Raw genomic sequence first — 24,467 nt, forward strand, 5'->3', positions numbered from 1 at the left:
AGCGACCTTTTCTTTAAATCTGCTTCTTAGTCACACCGCAAATGCAGCGAAACACCACTCAATCTGTATCAGAGACGCCGGGCTGCGGCTTTAACCACACAGGAATTAGTTTTAAATATATACAAAGGCACAGACGAACTTTCAATGGAAAAAAGCCTCGCCCACTGAATTGTAGCACTTCATACAAACAAGTGGCATATTCAATTGGGTGTGTGAATAGCAAAAATCCCGCACCTGCAAGGTTTTTCCTGCAGGTGCGGGATTTTTGCTATTCAATTAGGTGCGTGTTTTTTTAAATTTAGAACCCCGGCAGGTTTTTTTTCACGCACCTCCAGAGCAAGTGTGTTTTTTTCCAAAATCGTTATTTTTTGGGAAAATCACTGAGACTTGCTCTGGGACCCTGGCGGCACCCCTCCTGAGGACTAATAATGCAATTGGAAGTTTCCAATTTGCTTAATTAGTCCTAAATTACTTACCTTCTGCAGCGCTGTCTTCTGTATCTTCTTCTGCATCCTCGCTAAACCTCGCACCCAATTGAATATGCCCCAAAGATTCAGACTCGGTCGGACACAGAGATAAAAGTTGAATATCAATTAATCAGTGCGGTCTCGTTATGCAGTTTTGGCGTTAAGATGCACATTTGGCTTAAAAATATGCTTGTTGCAAGCCGAGTCGCACAGGACCTGGCGGGGTGCCGAGAAGGGCTGTTTGGCCTGACTGTGCCAATAGTGTACAAGGACAAATCTGTATAGCTACTTACCACTGTGGTGCATAGGGGCTATATATTAATGCCCCAACACTGGAAAAGTCACTGATTTCTCCCATATTAACATTTAGCTAAGGAAACCGTAGTTCGCATAAATCTCTGAGAGGATAGTGATATTACATCATTCATCAAGCTCTGAAAAACTTAACAGCAATTTCCCATAGGTACAGAGTAAAGCCATACTTGCCTACTCTCCCGGAAGTTGCAAGAGTCTCCCGAATTTTCAGGTAACCCCCCCGCACCCCCAGAAGAATGTTTTCGGATCTCTTGTATCCCACCCACTTCCTAGTGAAGTGGGTAGGATAGGGAGATCACTGCCAGGAATTGCTGCTCCGTATGGAGGGGGTGTGACTAAATGATGCAAAAACTCCTCCTAATGACATAGGAGCACATCCCCATTCCCCGAAGTGGCCAGATGCGTCTCCTCTGATATAAAAGGTTGGCTAGTTTAAGTAAAGCTCTGTCGAAAATTAGATTTGTGCAGTACTAGCCAGCAGTATTTTGCAGCTGCATTGAGGCAGCAGCAATAGACTTCAGTATGGTGTGTCATGGGCTGCTCAGGAGGGCCACGGGGGTCCGGGATACATCTGTCTGGGCGCTCTGGGGGGATCCGTCTGGCGGGGGAGCTGGTGACTTGCGGGTCCAGGAGAGGCAACGCTGGATCCCTGGTCTCTTGGAATTGCTGAGGCCGGGAGTCCGTGCAAACGCTGCCGGGTGCTGGGCGCCGCCATCTTGGTTTTGGCCACATGTCAGGTGAAGGCCAATCAGGTCTAAGAGATTCACATTTGGGCTCTGACAGCCAATCCAGCTCCAGCCATGGGTACTTAAGGGCTTCCTGGGAGTCCCCAGGTTGCCAGTGCAACGTCGTACACATATAGTCTGTGTGTTAGTTCTCTGTGCTCCTTGGTCTCGTTTTTGCCTCCGGCATTCCAGTTGTAGTACTCTGTTGGTGTACCCAGTAGCCATGTCACTGCCAGTCTCTGTGTATCTAAGTTGTCTGTACCAAACTGCCACCTGCACCACGTTACAGAGCCCTCTCCGTCAGCCTTGCCAGTGAGCACCGGTACTAGATTCCCATACCTCTGTGCCTCCGAAGCGGTGCTCTGACTCTTCCGTGGGGCTTTACTCGTTCTATCTCTGGGATCATCGACTTCCGCATCATCTGCTTGGCAGAGACATTCATGAGCAAATACTCTCTTCATCCAGCCTCATTCTACTATCAGGAAACTGCTCGCAAGGACTTCCCTGCACCCAATCCGGGTCCTCTTCCCACTTCGGACGTGACATGGGGAAAGTACTCCGACAACAAACTTTGATAAATACAGAAGCTCCATTAAAACTGAAATACAATAGCATTGGAAAATCCTGATAAAAATATATTTTTAGCTATGAAAATTCAGTCATTCTTTTTCAAACGTTATACAGGAATGTCTGTGCCCTGTCACAGTTGTCACTGTGTTCAGTCATCAAGGACGGTGTACAGAGGGACTCTTGTAGAGTTGGACATAATCCATACCTACCAACTGTCCCAATTTTGGCAGGACAGTCCCACTTTTCGGGCACTGTCCCACCTTCCAATCCGCGGGCCACAATGTCCTGCAATAGAGGTCCCCTCTCTCCCGCTGCTATGCTTGGAAGAGCAACCGGTGAATAGATCTATATAATACTGCCCTCTCCTGGCTGTCATCCTACCACTCTGACCATTCCTTCTCTGTCTCCTCTCATGACTCCACTCCCCCCCCCCCCCCCTCACTTCCACTAACAGTAGGTGAGCCTAATGGTGCATACACACTAGACGATATGCTCCCTGAGCGATATCGTCTAGTGTGTCCCCGGCAGGCTGTGCTCAATGTCGTTCATGACATTGAGCACAGCCGCTGAACGATATCATTAGCGATATCGTTCAGCGCCGGGCTCTCTCACCCATTCCCTGACATGCAGCAACCTGACGAGGTCGTCAGGTTGGCCTGCATGTCAGCCCGATGAACGAGGATGACGAACGACCCGCGGGAACGCGCGTCGTCGTCATCGTTCATCTTTTTTGTGTTAAACATGGACGATAAAGTGGACGACTGAACGATAACGATATCGTTATCGTTCAGTCGTCCACTTTAATCGCCCAGTGTGTACGCACCATAAGATTCTGTTCTTGGACCTCTCCTATTCTCCCTTTTACATCCTTTTTTTCATACTCATCAGATATTTCGACCTACAATACCATCTCTATGCTGATTATACGCTGATTTATCTTTCCTTCCCTGACCACTCCCCCTCTTTCCTCCCCCTCTTACTAGTTTCTCCAACTGTCTTCCTGGATGTCCCAGCTTTTGCTTAACCTCACCTCTCACAATTTTCATTATCTATTGACAGCCTAACCATCACATCTAGACCCCAAGTGTGCTGTCTTGGAGTTATCCTGTTTCCTCCCACTCCTTCAAACCACACATTCAGAACTTCCCACAGTCCTACCGTTTCCATCACATAAATATTTCCAGGGCCAGATCATTTCTCACCATGAATGCTACTGAGACCCTTATCCTCTCACTGGTCATTTCCAGATTGGGCTACTGTAATCTCATCTGTTGGTGTACCCTGTAGCTATTCACTCCGATTCAAAGTGTCACTGCCAGCAGTCGCGTTACAAACCATGTACTTGTCATGCATTGTCCTGTACTATAAGTCACTGTATCTTGTTTTTGCTTATTCGTTTATGTACTTTGTTAAATGCTGCCAAACCATTGTGGCGCTATATAAAGTGCAGATACCCGTAGGTTCAGTAAGGGTTTGTATATGTAACTGAAACAGAGTTAGAGGTGGATGCATCCGCATATATGCTTGTCAGCAGGTATATCTCTTGGTGCGGGTTGGGTACGAGATCCCGGCACTTAGGATATCTGATAGTCAATTAAATGTATAGTTTGATTGGCGTTTATAAAGATATGACTGAATTCAAATAATTAGCGTTCCTGCTAGGCTGTTACAGCGGCGCGACGTGCCCTGCCCTATTTCTGAAGGGCAGAAAGCACCCTGCCCTCCAGCGCGGCGCCCCGCTGAAACAGCCTGCGGGTTGTCCTCCACTTGCGGGCCGCAGTGTCCCGCGGGTGGGGAAACGGCAGAGCTTTTGTCACCGCCGATGCCGGGAGTATGTGCCCAGCAGCCATTCACAATGACTGCAGCGCTTGGGGGCTGCTCGGCATTTCAGTAAGTGCCAGGCTTGCCCCCAAGAGTGACGCCTCATAAAGACACGCCCCTTTTCATTGGCCATGCCCCCCTTTTCGGGCGCCCGCAGAAGTGCCCTTGCTCTAGGTCCGGCGCCCGGACCTAGAGTGAACACTGATAATCATGTTTACGGAATTTATATTGATACATTTATTGCATGTCTTGGATGTGCATAATGCATACAAATTGTAAATATGACACAGATGCCTTTGGATATTTTAGACAGCTGTCACAATAATTATAAAAGATCTTGAGCTTTACAATCATTTTTACAGAGCACTTGCTATCCATCTCTCAGATACACCAAAATTTTCTTCCGCTCCATTTGTGCTGACATCTAAACCTTAGCAAGAAGCCCATACTGCAAGCGTATACACTGCTATAATCTGTTAGCAAACATGACAGCATTGAAATATTCATTTTCACAACTTCACTCTGATTATGAGTTTTTTTTGCTGACGTTCAAGAATATCGGATCTAAAACACAAGCAGGATAGTTGTAATTAAACCAGTGATCAAGCTCATCATTGAAACATTTTCACAATACAAAATTCCGCCCAGAGCAAACAGGTCTTTTGTTATTAAGACTAATGTCAGAAACCTGTTGAACTATACATGTTATTTCATGGGCTGCTATCAGAAAGGTTTCTCAAATCTTGTTCAAACGACATGTAGAGTAACCCCATTCAAGTTATGATATCAAAGTAAAATAATTACGCTGAGCAGGATATGTGCCTAAAATTGCCTATTGATATCTCAAAAACACTTTATTGCCAACTTTGAAAGATGGGTTGGTAATAACTAAAGCTGGGTACACACTTAGCGATATTTTGAGTGATTTGCCAGATTCCGACGGATTAGAATAACAAATTGTTCTAATCGTCCAATCTGTACCCACTTTGTCAGCCGGTGCGCGCTCCCTGTCAGCCCGTCGGTGGAGGGTTGTCACTCGCATTGCTGGGTACACACCTCATTTTGTGTGTACCCAGCCTAAGCTTCCTTAGCTTTACTTGTATCCATGCAACTAATTGTGGACTCAACAGTTTCCCTAGATACAAATGAAGCTGAGGATGACAGTGAGTGGAGTTACACTAACTACTATCTATATTTATTTACCATAAAAACTAGGCTTTTAGTCTACTTTTTATGGTAAACATAGATAGTAAATTGATGCACTTAAGCTTTAGGAGTATAAGTTACAAACAGGATTTCTGAATAACTGTAACTGAAATTGATTTTTTTAAGCTTTAGATCATGTTAGAGAGTGTATTTAGTATAATAGCATTCTTCCAACAGTTTAAAATATTTGAAGTCCCTAAATTGCATGCGGTTTAACATAAGCCAGCATTCTAGATAACTCCTGTACCTAATGATTTCCGGGCTATTGCTTAGTAGAATTGGCCCCTTCCTGGTACTCCTGGCTGGTGAATTCCAGGGTTACAGATGTGTCCTCTAGCTATACGGCGCTAGACGCCTAGTGACACTGAGTGGCTCCGAGAGGTGCAGCGTACCATCTTTTCTTTACATTTTGTGTCTTATTCGGAGCAAAACACCATATAGAGTGTACTAGAGATGCTGGGCTGCAACTTTACTGCACAGGAATTAGTTTTAAACATCTACAAAGTGGCAGATGAAGCACACAGCAACTTGGGGTGAGAAAAAGCCTTGGCCGCTGCATCGTAGCTCTGTATGCAGATTCAGACTCATTCATACACAGATATATAAGTGTTGCCGAGAGGGGTTGTTTGGCGCGACTGATGCTACAGTGTATGAGGACACATCTGTACCTGGGTTAAAAAAATTAAAGTGACCCCTATAATTTATTAAAGATAATGTTTGTCTACTTTGAATTAATAAAGAATGTGTGGCCCCTTTATTTAGCCGCAAAGCGGCTAAACCCATCTAAAGTACTGTTTGGGACCAAACAGATGGATTTTTCACACATTTCTGCGTGCCATCTCACGAAGCTGCAAATAGAAATGTGGGTGGCGGTGGCACTCGTGCCTGATCGGAGCAACAATTGAATTGGCGCCTCTTACTAACAGCCACGATAAAAACATCTGAATCCCCCCGTGTCACTCCAGCCCCATGCTTCCTGTGTTGCTCCTACTCCCTGGGTCCCCTTCAGCCCCCTAGGTCTTTCCAGCCATATTCCTCGTCACCTCCAGCCTTCTACTCCTTTCCTTTCCAGCCTCCTGCTTCCTTTGTACCCTCCTGCCACTATGTCCTTTCAGCCACATGACCCGTAACTTCATCCTTGTGACCTGTGTCACTCCAGCCTCCTGCTCGCTGTGTCTTCTAAATCCCCCTGTGTCTTTCCAGCAGTGGCCAAACTAGGGCAGGGTGAGCAGGGCATGTGCAGAGGTGGGCGCAGCTGGCAGCATACCCTACCACCCGGCACAGACTCACCATTGCGCAGCCGAGCAAGGCTCATACTGCTCAGCGGCATGACTGCACCTTGCTTCCGGGAGCACGACACCAGCCTGTCCTCAACGTCTGTGGCTTATCCAGACAGAAAGCAGAGATGAGGGTGGCTGACAGGGGGGGAAACAGAGAGAGAGATAGACGGCAGGGGGGACACAGAAAGACACAGAATGAGGGGGGCACACAGAGACACATAATAAAGGGGGGAACACAGAGACACAGAATGAAGGGGGGAGGCTGTTTGACACAGAATGAAGGGAGGGAGAGACTGAGAGATTCAGAGTGAAAGGGGGAGGCTGAGAGACACAGAGTAAAGGGGAATAGTGAGAGACGTAGGCGGAGCGCAATGGTGTGACAGAGAGATGCAGGCGGGAGATGATGGTGTGCTGAGAGATGACGCAGGGAGGAGATGAAGGTGTGGCTGAGAGATGCAAGGGGCAGGAAGTGGCACAGGGAGCACGAGTCTGGTTGATTCACTGTTGTATGATGATGACCTTGGTAATAATCCTACACAAACAGGCATCTTCCGGGCCATGATATCCTACATGAATAGTGAATACCGACTGAAGACGCTGTCTGCCTACGGAGGATACATTCCTTCAGAGGTTCCCCATTGTGATAAACCACCATATAGGTAAGGGGCATAAAGAATGTTCACAAAGTGACAAGAAACGGTGGCATGTCATTTTTGTCACTTTTGGCGCACGCACACAGTTGGGGGTGCCATTTTTCATCTTGCCCTGGGCACCAAAGACCCTAGTTACGCCTCTGCTTTCCAGCCTCCTCCTTCTTCCTGTGTCACTCCCGCCTACTGCTCTCTGTATCCACTTCTTCCTGTGTCACCTCAACAGTCAAGCTGCTCCTTGGCCCACTCCAATTTGCCTTTTTCTTTATTAGTCGGACTGGTTCCTTTTCCTTTCAGGCGATTCAGCGTCCTTCTGCTCCTGCTGAGTGAATGCGTGCTGCCTGCTCCTCCTTGGCTCTTCCTCTTTTTCCTGGGCACCTGGCACGTTAGCCACACACAAAGAGCGTGTATGTCGTGACGTCATCATTGGGGAATCCCGCACTGCAGCTCAGTCTGGGGAAAGGGGCATTTCAAACACAGCGCAGGCCCCATCGACATTCCTGCCCTATATACGATTGCTGCCAGTGCCCTACAGGAGGAGGTTTCTCCAAGCTAAGCACGGGACACCTGGGGGCAGAGCAGGGGGGAAGACCTGGTAAAAAAGTTGAAATGAGTTAGGTGGATTATGGTGCACCGAACCTGCGCCCCCAGACCACAGTGCTCTGGACAAGTGCCCTGTCAGCCCGCCTCTTGAGCCACCCCTGTATGCACAATATACTGAAATCCCCAAAATCCATCCGCATTTCCACTTCCATCCAAATAAGGCCAAATGTATTTAGTATTACTTTTTGGGCCCTCATTAAATTTGCTATGGGACAATAACAAGATGGCGCCAGCAGAAGGTGAAGAAATTAATGCTATAAACCAAAATAATGTATAATAATCTATAACTTATAATTGAGACTGTACAAATGTTCTCACTTTTAATACCTATAAATCTGGGCGACCTTCCAGTGCAGCTATTTTACTGTGTTATAAATCCACTATAATATTGTCTTCTGTCAATGTTCTACTTTCAACTCACAAGAAATTCCACAATGTTTATACCATATTTCAGTATCTGCTATCTGCAGTATGTGGTTGTTACTGTGCAATGGCCTGTATTTTCAGGCCTGTATTTCATTACAGAAATGTTTGTGATCAGCATGTACAGTGGCAGGTAGGGACTATTCCTAGTAATATTCCAGTCAAGGTGGAGATTAACTACAGAAGCTAAAAATAGCATCTCTGGCTAATGAATCATGTCTAGTGTCCCGCTCAACCTTATTTTACGTGTGATTGTTTGTCATGTATACATTAACCTATATTAATAAATCCTTCTATACATGCATAATACCATACTTGCCTACTTTTGAAAAAGCATTTCACGGAGATTGTAAAATAAACACTTATGAGGGCCGCAGTAAAGTGGGCATGTGCTGCTACATCCAAATGTAAATGTGCCCAAAAGTAGTTAGTAAGATCTATTTGTGGATGAAAACTCACTAATACTTGTTAGAAAAGACATATAGCAATAGGGATCATTGTGCCTTATAACCAGTGCAGGCAAATTACACTAATGATCCCATTTGAATGTATACATATATATATCTGTTATCTTTTTAATATAACAGCTTCATAATGGGGGTAAGGTGCAATCAGGGAGATTGATAGACTCTTCAGGGAGTCAGGGAGATTGCTACTATTTCAGGGAGTCTCACTGACAATGAGGGAGAGTTTACAAGTATGATACTACACAAATAAAATAATTATCATATATAATAAGATCTTACCAAGACTGTGGCTATACAACATAAAGTTGTATTTGATGCCAAATGTAGGGGTTTATTTCGTAGTCTTCAGTGTTAATACTATGCAGGTTGTTACCACAGCAAAACGTTTTTTGTTTTTACTCACGTCCCATAGTACTCCGATATGCGCGTAGTCACACATCGTGAGCCTCATGCTTAATTGAATCTGTTCTTTACAGTAAAAAAATGTGAGATTAGGGGACAAAATTAATTTAAGCGTGTATTTCCATCGGACCATAGAGACGGGTCTGGTAGCTTGCTAGTGGTAGGGCCAAAGCAAGATCCGCTCTTGGCATGGGGGACGGGGGAGTTCCAGGCCTAGTTAATAACTTTTACTTCTTTTTATTATTTATGATCAGTTATTTATATAGAGCACACATATTACACAGCACTTTACAGAGAATATTAAGTCATTCACATCAGTCCCTGCCTCAGTGGAGCTTACAGTCTGTATTCCCTACCACATGGAGCAGCTGATGATTATTTATCTATCTGCAAGAGCACTCCTCACACTGATTATGTGTAAATAGTACTTAGAATCATTTTTGAATAGAAAATGCAAAAGGGACAACAACTTAGCCATACATATAGCCATGCAAATGCTCAGCAATTAAAACAAATTTGCCAACTCTACCAGTCTTTTGGGTACTTCCGATTCAGTGATGTGCAGTCAGGTGAGGCAGAGCCTTTCCTGTCATACTTAAGTGTAATCCACTATAAAAATTATAAGAAAAATGTAAAGAAAATATTATAAATATCTTCTTTGTGTTATTCTAATAATGTAATACTCAAAACTCTGGAGTAAACAGTGTATGTCAGATGAGGCACTGCCTCCCCTGTCTACCTTTTCCTCACATCCCTGATCAAAACACACCAAATTTCCAGCAGTATATACTGCTCCACCTTTGTATAATGCCCACATGAACCCTCGGGTTCATATATGTATCTGTAAATCTGGTTCTGATACTAGCCAGTGCCTTCCCAGCCATTTACAGTACCTCACTGCACGTCACTGTTCCGAATATCAAGGAGCTTTCCTAGACTCCCGGGAGAGCAGACCAGCCTCCCAGATCCCGACAACTTCCTCAGTGAAGAGGGCGACCCAGGGGCTTGTTGGAGTTGTGAATTGCATGCACTGCCAACTGTTGCTCAATGCCGCAAATCACAGCATTGAATAGCAGACAGGACAACAATGTCACGATTCACCGCACGATGCCCCCCACCCCTCCCATTTTGATGTTACCCTTCTGGATCTCCTGAAGAGAACATCCAAAAAATAGGTAAGTATGGATTAAAATAATGAAACTTTCTCATTACATTTCAAATTGCAACGTTTGTGCAGCAATAACTGAATAATCTCATCAAATATAACCAAATCAAAAGGAAAAAATCTATTTTACTGCCTGTTTTTTTTCTTGCATGTACCTGGCAGCTATATTTTAACACTATTTGATATAACATTCCCCCTCCCAACTTTAAATATGTTCCACATTAAGTTTGCCCCTATCTTGCTGTATTGCATGGACCTGACAATGTGTAAAATGTCACCTTCTAGCTGGATTCACCCTAATGATGCACCTATCCTTCACTCATTTTGAAAGAGTACTCATAGGGGTTTATTTTATTTACAAAGCATTGGGTTGTAAAACTTGGTGCTTCTTATCATGTTTATACCTGATATTTTGAAGGGCAATGTTTTTACTAGCTGTGTATTGCTTGTAATAGCATTGCCCTTTTAAATATCCGACATAAACACAATCAGAAGCGCCAGATTTTGCAACATGGTGCTTAGAAAATAAACCCCATAGTGTATGAGAGTAATAACAGTTACAAATCACCTCTATGGAAACCTTGAGTAATTTAATTTTATAGTTGTGGAATTTGCCATAAGTCCATGTTGATCAAGTCTTCAGGGATAGCACTAATGGAAACTAATATTTTATTGAAACCAATAACAAACCTTTTTTTTTTTTTACAGGTCTTCAAAAACATTAACAATGAAGACACATCACATGGGCAAGGCAGCCGCAGACTCATCAGTTTTACTCTATCTGGTAAATATAAAATATTTACAATTGATGCAGTTACAAAACTTGTTCTATTGTTACAATTCATTTTGGTAATTCAATTGTTTTACATGGCAATTACAATGCTTATATGATTGATTGTGCATTAGTCTGACCTGTGAACCTACTGTTATCTAGAGATAAGCGGTTTGGTTTTGACTTGGTTCTTTTTCCAAATTTATCGTAAGTTCGGATCTGGCTTATTGGCTATCCAAAACACATGAGAGCCGGACAGCCAGTAAGATGATGTTTTCGGATCCAAACGTAACCGAACCGCTCATATCTACTTTTATCTATATTATTTGTCAGGCTTGGGAAAATTTGTCAAACCTGTGTTTATCACGGATGCAGCTTACAGAGGAAAATTATCTTTAAATGTTTGTTAATGCAAAAGGTTGATTGTAAATTTTTTATAGAACGAGACTGGGTAATGACAGACAGACATAGAGATAGAGGGCCCTGCTCACAAGTTTACAATCTATACTTCATTTGCCATTTTTTCACGTTATAGAAAACACCAGCACATTGAAAGTACCAAAACAAACATTTAAGGATCAAAAACATATTGTTTAAAGGATAATTAGAGATACAGTAAAAATGTTTCTGATTTATTTTTACTGTCTTACTTATCCATACATCAAAAGCTATGTTTCTTCAGAAAATCAATTGATTTAATGGCATACTGTATTTATGGTAAACGCCAATCTAAGTACAAAGTCAAAGACTTGGATCAATAAATAAACTGCCTAATTAGCAGCACATACGCTATAGCAGACTTTTTGAACCTCTTAGAAAATGTAACATAATTATGTTCAATTTGACAAAGAGTACAAGTATTTATAATCTGAAAATGTGAAAATGTATGGCTCATAAATGATGGTTTAAAGTAAGCATTTTCATATGTTGTAATTAGTATTACAAAATGATTATATATAGGTTATATATTATCTGCAGTATCTGTGGTTTACACATAAAATTATCAAAAGATTTTGGAGGTAAAACGCTATTGGAAGCATGTATATAAAAAAGACATTGTAATGAATGATCAAGTACTGAAAATACAAAATATTGTCTAAATAAAGAAATACAATTTAGGCAACCAGGTTATTTTGCTGTTAGGCATGGACCTTACATTGCATTTGTAAAAACTAATATCGTAGTTAAATATGAAGCCGTTTGAAGAGCTGTTGCCTTCAGTTACATAAGGTCTGTGTCACTGGGGTTCTGTGTTATATATTCAGGCTACTTTTGTCTGTGAGCAAATGTTCTTTAGAAAGACACTCTTTGGAATGAAAGCTTACAATACGATACATACCAATATAAATATATATGAATCTTAGCACTTTGACAGAATATTTATGGGGAGAAAGCGATAAATACAGTTTAGACAGATTTTGCTAATGTACATACTATGGGCCTGATTCAGCTTGGATCGCAGTTGCTAATGTGTATGCTATCGTTCGATTGTTGCGTACTGCACATGCGTATGCATCGCAGTGCGCATGTGCGAACTCGCCATTGCGAATGCACGGACACCACGGACTTCACACAGGGCATTAGCAGATTGATTGACAGGCAGAGAGTGTTTGGGTTTGGTCGGGGAAACGCAGGCGTGCCTGTGCGTTTGAACGCCGTTGCATGGACGTGCATAAATTAGCCAGAGCTTTCCACATGACCTGGAAAGTTAGCAATTTGTGAGTAAGGTCTGACCTACCGCAATGCTGGGTGCTGGTACGATGTCCATCGATGTGTCCGATGTTTGGCCTGGTTTGGACGGTGTTATGAATGTGAGCGTAGGCAGATGGCGTGTGTATGTTAGCCGTGCGACGGCATTGCGAATGCAGCTTTTGCATATATTCGCCTAAGACCTGCCTACAGAATTTCACACAAGTTAGCAACTGCGATCCAAGCTGAATCGTGCCCTATGTTATCAAAACACTGCTAACGCACCATTTGTTTTAGATAATTTCTTTTATATAACCACATTTTGATGATTAAGAAATAACCGGTTCCTGTAAGTTTTATCAATCTTTGATTTTACATAATTTACGTTTGTACATTGCATGCAGTATCATAGTAAATTGCATACAGAAAAAAATTATGGTGGAAGGTACCATAATGGGTAAGGGGGTTCACTGAGGGGGTGTACCCATGTCTGTGCGGGGGCTCAGGCCACATGCCCACTGTGAATGAAGAAAATGATTATTGTTGCTAAACTAGAGGGGGTACAAGTCCTTGGCATTCTGCCACTCTGCTAAGGTGAAAATGTCAATAATTCATTACAGAAAACCTGACCGTGCTGTCCTCAGTGCCGTACAAAGAACATAGTAACTATCACTTCAGAGCCGGACGCAATTAGCGCTCGCTCGTCCAGAAAATAGGGGTGGCTATTCAAATGAACAGTTCGCTCTTTGCGGTCTGTTCACGCCTCTAGGTCTGAACGAGCGAACAAAACATGCAAACGTAATTTTGAAAAAAACGCCCCCTGGCCGCTCACATCCTACGTCATGTCCGCTATTTATTAGATTAATCGAGTACATCGACCAGTGTATGAACTGCTCGCTATTCTTGTGGTTGGATTTTGCTACCACAATTTTGCGAGCAGTTCTGGCTATAAAATAACCCAGTGACGTGGTCAATGACGCTGCTGTATTAATTATGCACACCCATAAAACGCCCGTTTTGACCTTTAAGCACGCCTGCGTTCGGATCTCCACTCCCCGTTTTCAAGCACCTTCCCCTGTTACCACCCACATACGCCTCCTCCTGTCACTCAAAATAGCAGGCATTCGCTATTTAGCGAACAAACGATTTTCGGCCGCACTGACTGGTTCGCGCATGCGTATTACGATCCGTACGCATGCGCAGTTGGGCAAACATCGCTCGGAGCGAACGAGCGGCCGCTTACGAGCGGCTCTGAATTAGGGGTGTGCACCGGCCACTTTTCGTGTTTTGTGTTTTGGTTTTGGATCTGGATCTTTCTTCGTGTTTTGGATCTGGATTGGTTTTGCCAAAACCACCCTTCCGTGTTTTGGGTTCTGGGTTTTGTGTTTTGGATCTGTATTTTTTTGAAAAAAAGCATAAAAACAGCTAAAATCACAGAATTTGTAGGTTTTTCTGCTCCTATGCTATTATTAACCTCAATAACCTTAATTTCCACTCATTTCCAGTCTATTCTGAATACCTCACACCTCACAATAGTGTTTTTATGTCCAAAAGGTTGCACCGAGGTAGCTGGATGACTATGCTAAGCGACACGAGTGGGCGGCACAAACACGTGACCCATCTAGGCATCAAACTGCAGTGGCAGACAGGATGGCATTGAAAAACTAGGCCCCAAACTGTACATAATGCAAAGAAAAAAAAGAGGTGCAAGATGGAATTGTCCTTGGGCCCTCCCACCCACCCTTATGTTGTATAAACAGGACATGCACACTTTAACAAACCAATCATTTCAGCGCCAGGGTCTGCCACACAACTGTGGCTGAAATGATTGGTTCGTTTGGGCCCCCACAAAACAAGCTGGCAATTTATCTGTCCCTGCACAAACTGGCTCTACGGAGGCAAGATGTCATCCTCATCCTCCTCATCCACCGATTCCTCACCCTCTTCAGTGTGTACATCCTCATCCTCACAGAGTATTAATTCGTCCCTGCTGGAACCACAGGTCCCTCTGTACGTTCTGGAGGCTGGTCTCCCTGGAAGAGTTGATAATTCATTTTATGAACATCATCTTCTCCACATTTTGTGGAAGCAACCTCCTATGCCTTTCGCTGACAAGGTTCCCGGCTGCACTAAACACTCTTTCGGAGTACACACTGGAGGGGGGGCAACTCAGGTAAAATAGAGCCAGTTTGTACAGGGACCTCCAAATTGCTTCTTTTTCCTGCCAGTACAGGTACGGACTGTCTGACATGCCTACTTGGATGCTGTCACCGATGTAATCCTTTAACAGACAGACGCACGCTTGTCGCTGCTGCTTTGAGGATTCAAGTGCGGCTACAGCCCACACAATTCACAAAGACAGAAAAAAAAAAAGAATATTTTTATTGTTTGTGGAGCACACTTTGAGGGTTACACCACCCTTTAACAGACAGACGCACGCTTGTCGCTGCTGCTTTGAGGATGCAAGTGCGGCTACAGCCCACACAATTCACAAAGACAGAAAAAAGAAGAAGAATATTTTTATTGTTTGTGTAGCACACTTTGAGGGTGTCACCACCCTTTAACAGACAGACGCACGCTTGTCGCTGCTGCTTTAAGGATGCAGGTGCGGCTACAGCCCACACATTTCACAAAGACCGAAAAAAAAAGAACAATATTTTAATTGTTTGTGTAGCACACTTTGAGGGTGTCACCACCCTTTAACAGACAGACGCACGCTTGTCGCTGCTGCTTTAAGGATGCAGGTGCGGCTACAGCCCACACAATTCACAAAGACAGAAAAAAAAAGAACAATATTTTAATTGTTTGTGTAGCACACTTTGAGGGTGTCACCACCCTTTAACAGACAGACGCACGCTTGTCGCTGCTGCTTTGAGGATGCAAGTGCGGCTACATCGCACACAAGTCACAAACACATTAAAAAAATAGTTTTTTATTTTTTGGAGCACTTTGAGAGTTACACCACCCTTTAACAGACAGACGCACGCTTGTCGCTGCTGCTTTAAGGATGCAGGTGCGGCTACAGCCCACGCATTTCACAAAGACCGAAAAAAAAAGAACAATATTTTAATTGTTTGTGTAGAACACTTTGAGGTGTCACCACCCTTTAACAGACAGACGCACGCTTGTCGCTGCTGCTTTAAGGATGCAGGTGCGGCTACAGCCCACACAATTCACATAGACAGAAAAAAGAAGAAGAATATTTTTATTGTTTGTGTAGCACACTTTGAGGGTGTCACCACCCTTTAACAGACAGACGCACGCTTGTCGCTGCTGCTTTAAGGATGCAGGTGCGGCTACAGCCCACACAATTCACATAGACAGAAAAAAGAAGAAGAATATTTTTATTGTTTGTGTAGCACACTTTGAGGGTGTCACCACCCTTTAAAAGACAGACGCACGCTTGTCGCTGCTGCTTTAAGGATGCAGGTGCGGCTACAGCTCACACATTTCACAAAGACCAAAAAAAAAAGAACAATATTTTAATTGTTTGTGTAGCACACTTTGAGGGTGTCACCACCCTTTAACAGACAGACGCACGCTTGTCGCTGCTGCTTTAAGGATGCAGGTGCGGCTACAGCCCACACAATTCACAAAGACAGAAAAAAAAAGAACAATATTTTTATTGTTTGTGTAGCACACTTTGAGGGTGTCACCACCCTTTAACAGACAGACGCACGCTTGTCGCTGCTGCTTTAAGGATGCAGGTGCGGCTACAGCCCACACAATTCACATAGACAGAAAAAAGAAGAAGAATATTTTTATTGTTTGTGTAGCACACTTTGAGGGTGTCACCACCCTTTAACAGACAGACGCACGCTTGTCGCTGCTGCTTTAAGGATGCAGGTGCGGCTACAGCCCACACATTTCACAAAGACCAAAAAAAAAAGAACAATATTTTAATTGTTTGTGTAGCACACTTTGAGGGTGTCACCACCCTTTAACAGACAGACGCACGCTTGTCGCTGCTGCTTTAAGGATGCAGGTGCGGCTACAGCCCACACATTTCACAAAGACCAAAAAAAAAAGAACAATATTTTAATTGTTTGTGTAGCACACTTTGAGGGTGTCACCACCCTTTAACAGACAGACGCACGCTTGTCGCTGCTGCTTTAAGGATGCAGGTGCGGCTAAAGCCCACACATTTCACAAAGACCGAAAAAAAAAGAACAATATTTTAATTGTTTGTGTAGCACACTTTGAGGGTGTCACCACCCTTTAACAGACAGACGCACGCTTGTCCCTGCTGCTTTAAGGATGCAGGTGCGGCTACAGCCCACACAATTCACAAAGACAGAAAAAAGAAGAAGAATATTTTTATTGTTTGTGTAGCACACTTTGAGGGTGTCACCACCCTTTAACAGACAGACGCACGCTTGTCGCTGCTGCTTTGAGGATGCAAGTGCGGCTACATCGCACACAAGTCACAAACACATTAAAAAAATTGTTTTTTATTTTTTGGAGCACTTTGAGAGTTACACCACCCTTTAACAGACAGACGCACGCTTGTCGCTGCTGCTTTAAGGATGCAGGTGCGGCTACAGCCCACACATTTCACAAAGACCGAAAAAAAAAGAACAATATTTTAATTGTTTGTGTAGCACACTGTGAGGGTGTCACCACCCTTTAACAGACAGACGCACGCTTGTCGCTGCTGCTTTAAGGATGCAGGTGCGGCTACAGCCCACACAATTCACAAAGACAGAAAAAAAAAGAACAATATTTTAATTGTTTGTGTAGCACACTTTGAGGGTGTCACCACCCTTTAACAGACAGACGCACGCTTGTCGCTGCTGCTTTGAGGATGCAGGTGGAATCTAGACGGGATTTGGAACCGAGGACACACTACCTCCATCAATTGTCTAAATCCCACTGCACTAATGTCGGATACCGGACGCACGTCTAACACCAACATAGCAGTCAAGGCCTCAGTTATACGTTTTGCTTCAGGATGACTGCTGTCGTACTTCATCCTCATCGCTAGGGACTGTTGGAGGGTCAATTGTTTAGTAAAAGTAGTGATGTTCCTACTTCCTCTCTGGGATGATGAACAACTCCCAGCAGCAGCAACAGCACTAGGAGGAAGTGGTTCTTGATCTTTCCCTATTTTATTTTTATCGGAGAAAGTTTGGTCCTCCATTTATGTTATATTGATATATATACGTGCGGCTAAAGCGCACACAAACACAGAAAATATTTTTATTTTTGCTGGAGAGTAGTGCACTTTGTGGGTTACACCACCCTTTAAGAAATGAGCCAGCCGGCTCTTTACTTATGGGACACAGGCGCACGCTTGGCGCTGCTCCTTTGTTGATGCTCGTGCAGCCACAGTGCACACAAGTCACAAACACAGAAAATATATATTTTTTTGGTTTGGAGTGTACTTTGGGGGTTACAGAACCCTTTAACGGTCAAGCCAGCCGGCCCTTTACTTATGACACAGGCGCACGCTTGGCACTACTTTGTTGATGCACGTGCGGCTATTGCGCACACAATTCACAAACACAGAAAATAATTTTTTTTTTGGTTTGGACTGGAGTGTACTTTCGGGGGTTACAGCACCCTTTAATGGTCTAGCCAGCCAGCCCTTTACTTATGACACAGGCGCACACTTGGCACTACTTTGTTGATGCACGTGCAGCTACTGCGCACACAATTCACAAACACAGAAAATAATTTTTTTTTTGGTTTGGACTGGAGTGTACTTTGGGGGTTACAGCACCCTTTAACGGTCAAGCCAGCCGGCCCTTTACTTATGACACAGGCGCACGCTTGGCACTACTTTGTTGATGCACGTGCGGCTACTGCGCACACAATTCACAAACACAGAAAATATTTTTTTTTTTGGTTTGGACTGGAGTGTACTTTTGGGGGTTACAGCACCCTTTAACAGTCAAGCCAGCCGGCCCTTTACTTATGACACAGGCGCACGCTTGGCACTACTTTGTTGATGCACGTGCGGCTACTGCGCACACAATTCACAAACACAGAAAATAATTTTTTTTTGGGTTTGGACTGGAGTGTACTTTGGGGGTTACAGCACCCTTTAACGGTCAAGCCAGCCGGCCCTTTACTTATGACACAGGCGCACGCTTGGCACTACTTTGTTGATGCACGTGCGGCTACTGCGCACACAATTCACAAACACAGAAAATAATTTTTTTTTTGGTTTGGACTGGAGTGTACTTTCGGGGGTTACAGCACCCTTAACGGTCAAGCCAGCCGGCCCTTTACTTATGACACAGGCGCACGCTTGGCACTACTTTGTTGATGCACGTGCGGCTACTGCGCACACAATTCACAAACACAGAAAATAATTTTTTTTTTGGTTTGGACTGGAGTGTACTTTCGGGGGTTACAGCACCCTTAACGGTCAAGCCAGCCGGCCCTTTACTTATGACACAGGCGCACGCTTGGCACTACTTTGTTGATGCACGTGCGGCTACTGCGCACACAATTCACAAACACAGAAAATATATTATTTTTTTAGCACTTGGGGGGAGCACCCCTGATGGACAGAGCACCCCCTGGACAACACTACAGCACCCCTTTAGGACTGGGACACTGCACAGGACTTTGGAGTGGACACAGCCCCTATGGAGAACTGACTGCACAACACAGTCCAGCCAGCCCCTATGGACTTTGAAGTAGTGGACACAGCCCCTATTAACAACAGCAGCACAGCACAACACAGCCAGCCCCTATGGACTTTGAAGTAGTGGACAACAGCAGCACTACACTACACTACACTACACAGCCCTAACTCCCACCCTCCCTCTTCACTGTCCACAACGGAGTGAGAAAATTGCGCCGACGCGGGTACCTTATATAGGATCCAAAACCCGCGAGACTCGGAAGGCGGGATGATGATGTTTTGCCTCGATTTCAGATCCGAGTCAGGCGGGAAAAGTCGAGCCTGATTCGGATCGGACTCGGATCGGGGGGGCTCGGGGGGGTTCGGATTTCAGAAATCCGAACCCGCTCACCCCTACTCTGAATCAGGCCCATAGTAAGGTAGAGCAAGTAACTCAGGACCTGATTCAGCAAGGAACGCAGATAAGAATTTGCATGCACCCAGGGCCGGATTATAGGCAGGGCGACAGGGGCGGTCGTCCTGGGGCCCCCACACATAGGGGGCCCCCATACACTGTCCCCTGCCTCCAGCCACTACATCTACTGAAAACCGGAGGTAATTGTGTGTGTGTATGCATGTAGGTAATTGTGTTTGTGTGTGTGTGTGTGTGTGTATATAGGTAATTGTGTGTGTGTGTATGCATGTAGGTAATTGTGTGTGTGTGTGTGTGTGTGTATAGGTAATTGTGTGTGTGTGTGTGTGTGTGTGTGTGTGTGTGTGTGTGTGTGTGTGTATGAAGGTAATTGTGTGTGTGTGTGTATATATATATGTGTGTGTATATATATATATATATATATATATATATTTGCACTTAAAATTACAGTTTATTACATTTGCTTTTAAATGTAATATACTGGGTGTTTAAAAACGTTTTGGTAAAAATTATATATATATAAAAAAGAAGGCGGCACTCATATATATATATATATATATATATATATATATATAACTTATAGCAAAGTATTGCTGTGCTGTTGTTCATTTTGATACAGAGAGTGCTGGGTCCTGCTATTAGTGAGTGTGTGTATATATATATATATATATATTTTATATACTGTTTAGTGTGTATATATATATATATATATATATACATATACACACACGCAGTACGTTATATTTTTTTAAAACATCAGCAGTATATCACGTATAATTTTATTGATGGGGGCCCCAACGAGTGTGTTGCCCAGGGGCCCCCCACAGACCTTAATCCGGCCCTGCATGCACCCGGCCAATGTTTTCGCACTACGCATACGTATGCATCGCCCTGCACGTGCGCGAACTAGCCAGTGCGAGCGGGTAAGGGTACGCAGGCTACACGCAGTGTGTACGCAGACCTATTCCTATATTGATTGACAGGAAGTGACATTTGTGGGTGGTGATGGGGGGTGGTCGGGCGAACACAGGCGTACCTGTGCTTTGGGACGCCGTTATATTGGTGTGCATAATTAAGGCAGTGTGGCAGCATACGCAGCCAGACGACTTGATGCACGCAGGATGCGGCCAAAATCCTGCAAGAGATCAGATCAACCTGTATTGTGTGTATGGTTCCGATGGTTACCGATGTTCGCGCTGTCTTGCGGACTACTCAGGCTTTGAATACAGGGAAGTGGGCGGCATTGTGTAGTGCTGGGCATCTATATCTTATGATGCAGTTGCCGTGCGTATGCATTTTTTAGCATACATTCATAGCGGCCGAGTGCGTGAGTGTGCACACTTGCTTTGCTTGCTGAATCAGGCCCTGAGTACCTAGACAAACCATGTAGCAATGCAAGGGGTGCAAATACATACTTTTTTTTGCATGCAGGGTAAATACTGGCTGATGTTGCATGTAGCCCACAAATGCTGGAAAGCTTTATATAAACATAGCATATGTTAAATCTGCCCCACCTGTAGTGCAGCATGGTTTAACCAAGATGCACAGTAATTGTTCCTTCTTACTCTATTCCTAACCCCTAATCAGGCCCAGAATACACAGGTTAGGATAGAAATACACAGACACCACCACCCCAACACTACAGCAATATATATCATACTTCCTTACCCTCCCGATTCAGCCAGGAGCCTCCCGAATATCGGGTGCCGCCCCTGGCCCCCGGAAAGGCAGGCAAACCTCCCGGCGGCCTGCCGACCCCTCCGCCATCCCCCCTCCCACACCCCACAGATACAAGAGAATCCCCCGCGATGTCGCGGGACGGGGCCAAAATGATGTAGTTGTGTGACCACACCTCCGCTCCATCCCTCAATGCAATGTTATGGATGCAGTATGCCTTTCTGACATCGCTAGTTTTCCCTCACACCAGAAAGAGGTGAGAGTGAAAACTTGCGATGTTGGCACTGGCCGATATGTGTTCAGCATGGCATCACAGTATTGCCTGCAGCACATTTCCCTGAATTGAATGAGCCCCTATGTGTTTAAATGAAATGTCACTTAATCAGGTCCGGTGCAAGGTTTCCCGGCACCCTAGGAAAAACTTCAGTGACACAGTTCACTCCTGCCCCTCTGAGTCCTGCCTGAGTTCTCCTCACACCGACACCACCACAGCTCCCGGCCGCCGCCCGCCAGACTCTGAGTCACTCACTGCAATGCACTGTGACCGCGTGTGACTGTCTGGCCACTGCTGGCAATCCCCTGCACCCCCGTTCCAGGGGTGCAGGGCATAGCCCCAGGCTATCAGCCTAGGCCTGGGGTGCCCTGGAGAGGGGGACCCATTGTAATGCTTTGGCAGGGGGAACTGGTGAAAGGGTTCCTTTGGTTGTGGCATTACCATCCCTGCTAGAAAAAGTTTGGTGCTGGTTATGGAAATTACAGGGGACCCCTATGCTTTTTTTCCCTTGTATTTCCAGAACCAGGACCGGATCAGAGCCCAGTGCTGGTTGCGCTAAATACAGGGAACCCTTACTTCATTTGTCCCCTGTATTTTGGCAACCAGGGCTGGTTCTGAATAGACTGGTGCTGGTTGTGCTTAATACAGGAACCCCTCACATTGTTTGTCCCCTGTATTTAGCACAACCAGTACTGGGTCTCCAAAGCCCGATGCTGGTTGTTCTTTTGGGGAGGGGGCCACGCCGTTTTTTATTTATTTTTACACAGGTTTTCTTTTTTGTAAACACAGAAGCGCAGACGGATCTCACTGATCTGTCCATTCATCTGTGTTTATTTTTTGACACACAGATGCATGTATCATGGATCTCCAAGTTCTGTGCGTGCAGAGTTGTCAGTGATGGTTAAGTATGTTCATATGTCAAACTCGAATTGAAAAAGGTGTCTATTTGATATTTCTATTTGGCGTTCTTTGTGGCCAATTTGCGCTATATTTTGGCCGCTATAACAAATATGAATGTTTAGTAAATCTCTAGGTCCTATTGATGTCTATGACAAAAGGCTGCCGAGTTGGACCGATGGTGTATTTGTCAGAAAACATGTTACCGTCCGAGTTTCAGGTGTTCTCGGACGATTTTTATTTTTTCGAATGGAGCAAAGTTGGCAGAGTTTAGCCTTTAGTAAATTCCGAATATGCAGTTCATGGCCGATATTGCTTCATTCGATGTCATTCGAGCTTAGTAGATTTACCCCTATGTATGTTCATTATTGATTTTTATTATGTATTAGTAAAGTATTTAGATTTACCAAGAGATCGGCTAACATAGGGCCTGATTCAGACCCACTCGCAAGCGGCTGTCCGCTCGCAAGTGGGTCGATGTTGTGCACTGCGCATGCGCACGACGGCGGGAGCTCCATCGTGCGCATGCGCCAGACGCGACGAGCGAAGGACTTTCCTTCGCTTGTTGTGTCTGATCAAAGGGGGCGTGCTGTCGATGTTGATTGACAGCACGCCCCCTTTGGTGGGCGTGCCGGGGGCGTGCCTCCCTGACGGGGGCGTTCCCAAGGGAACGCCTACCATCAGAAGCCGGCCCACTGACATCACTAGTGATGTCAGTGGGAGTGATTTTGGCTCTGATAGAGCCAAAATCACTCCGGGCCTTGCGGTTGAAAAACTCAACCGCAGGCTCCGGCTCGCAGTGGCGATTGTCGCGATGGTCAAGACCATCGCGGCCATCAAACTGCACGCTCGTATAGGCTGTGGGTTGTGACCCACAGCTATACGAGCGTCCAGGAGGACGCTCCATAATTATGGAGGGCGGCCCTCATTCAGAGCGTGCGCTCTGCTCAGAGCGTACGGCTCTGAATGAGGGCCATAATCTGTTAAAACTGTAAGGGCTAAAACTGCTAACTGATAAGTCACAACTTTTCAGCACATTGTATCACAAGACCTAGAAGTTTCTAATACATTAATTCCTACTGTATATTTAAATAAATGTTGCAGTTGTCTGACACCACTACAATATTGGGCTGAGCGCAGCACATTTCTGATTTGTCTTTGCTGCTGAGAATCGGGGCATTTTCTACCATTTTTTCTTGCCTGTGTGCAGATTTATAGAGGAGAGTCCCTTATATGGCTTGTTGTGTAGAGGGGGTAACTCAGCTTTGCTGTACCACAGTCTGAGTGCCTCTTTCAGCTGCATTACTTCTGCAGTCCTGGTGCCAGAGTCCTTCACTATGTGAATTTGTCTTTTGGGCTGCTCTGACTCATCTAGCAACTCATTTACCTGTACTATATAGTTTACTGGCATTGCTTTCTAAGGGGGTTTTCTTCCTACACTCTGTGACAGCACTCTGTAATATACAGTATATTGGTTGGCACTGCCTTCTCCAGATGCTCTGATTCTTCTGTTTTTCTCCTGGGTGTCCTGCTTCTGCTATGGGCAAGTTGAGCCATGCTTCCAACATCGAGAAATTTTCCTGTCCAACTAATGGTTCAAATCTACCTGAGCTGCCAGCTTTCACACCTGCTGGTAATGCGCCAGTCTCTGATGATCTGCCAACCATTTAACTGGTCCCCCAGGCGATTGCAACCTCTGAGAAGAAAGGGGTTCAGGTTGACGTCTCCGTGATAAGGCAAGATTTTCATTTAATGAGGGGGGATGTAGTGGTCTCAATCCCGACAGCAGAATCCGGCAAGGGATTTAACATAGACGTCGAAATACTGACGCCTATGTTAATCCTGATGCTGGAATGCAGAGAGAGGCAAAATATTGCTGATTTGGTCACGTAGATGGATACTTACAAGCGGAAGCTGTCTGATCTTGAAGGTACGCAGAAAAGATTTAAGATTTGTTGATTTGATTGAGAGCTGAGGGGTCTGACCCAGAAAAGTTTCTGGAAGATTGTCTTATGCAGGAATATGGTAAAGATGTATTATCCCCTCACTTTGTGGGG

General features: G+C 44.7%; 1 protein-coding gene across 3 annotated transcripts in view; it reads left to right on the forward strand.

The window, feature by feature from the left end:
* Positions 1 to 24,467, forward strand: part of HECW1 (HECT, C2 and WW domain containing E3 ubiquitin protein ligase 1) — a 480,815-nt gene that overhangs the window by 278,480 nt on the left and 177,868 nt on the right. For all 3 annotated transcript variants that reach the window (XM_088476052.1, XM_088476051.1, XM_088476053.1), the window contains one exon: positions 10,803 to 10,878. In XM_088476052.1, coding sequence (XP_088332178.1) covers positions 10,803 to 10,878 — 76 coding nt within the window. The remainder of the gene's footprint in view (positions 1 to 10,802; positions 10,879 to 24,467) is intronic.

The sequence above is a fragment of the Taudactylus pleione genome, unplaced genomic scaffold, assembly GCF_031769625.1.
Source record: "Taudactylus pleione unplaced genomic scaffold, aTauple2 ptg000181l, whole genome shotgun sequence".
NCBI classification, from domain to species: domain Eukaryota; kingdom Metazoa; phylum Chordata; class Amphibia; order Anura; family Myobatrachidae; genus Taudactylus; species Taudactylus pleione.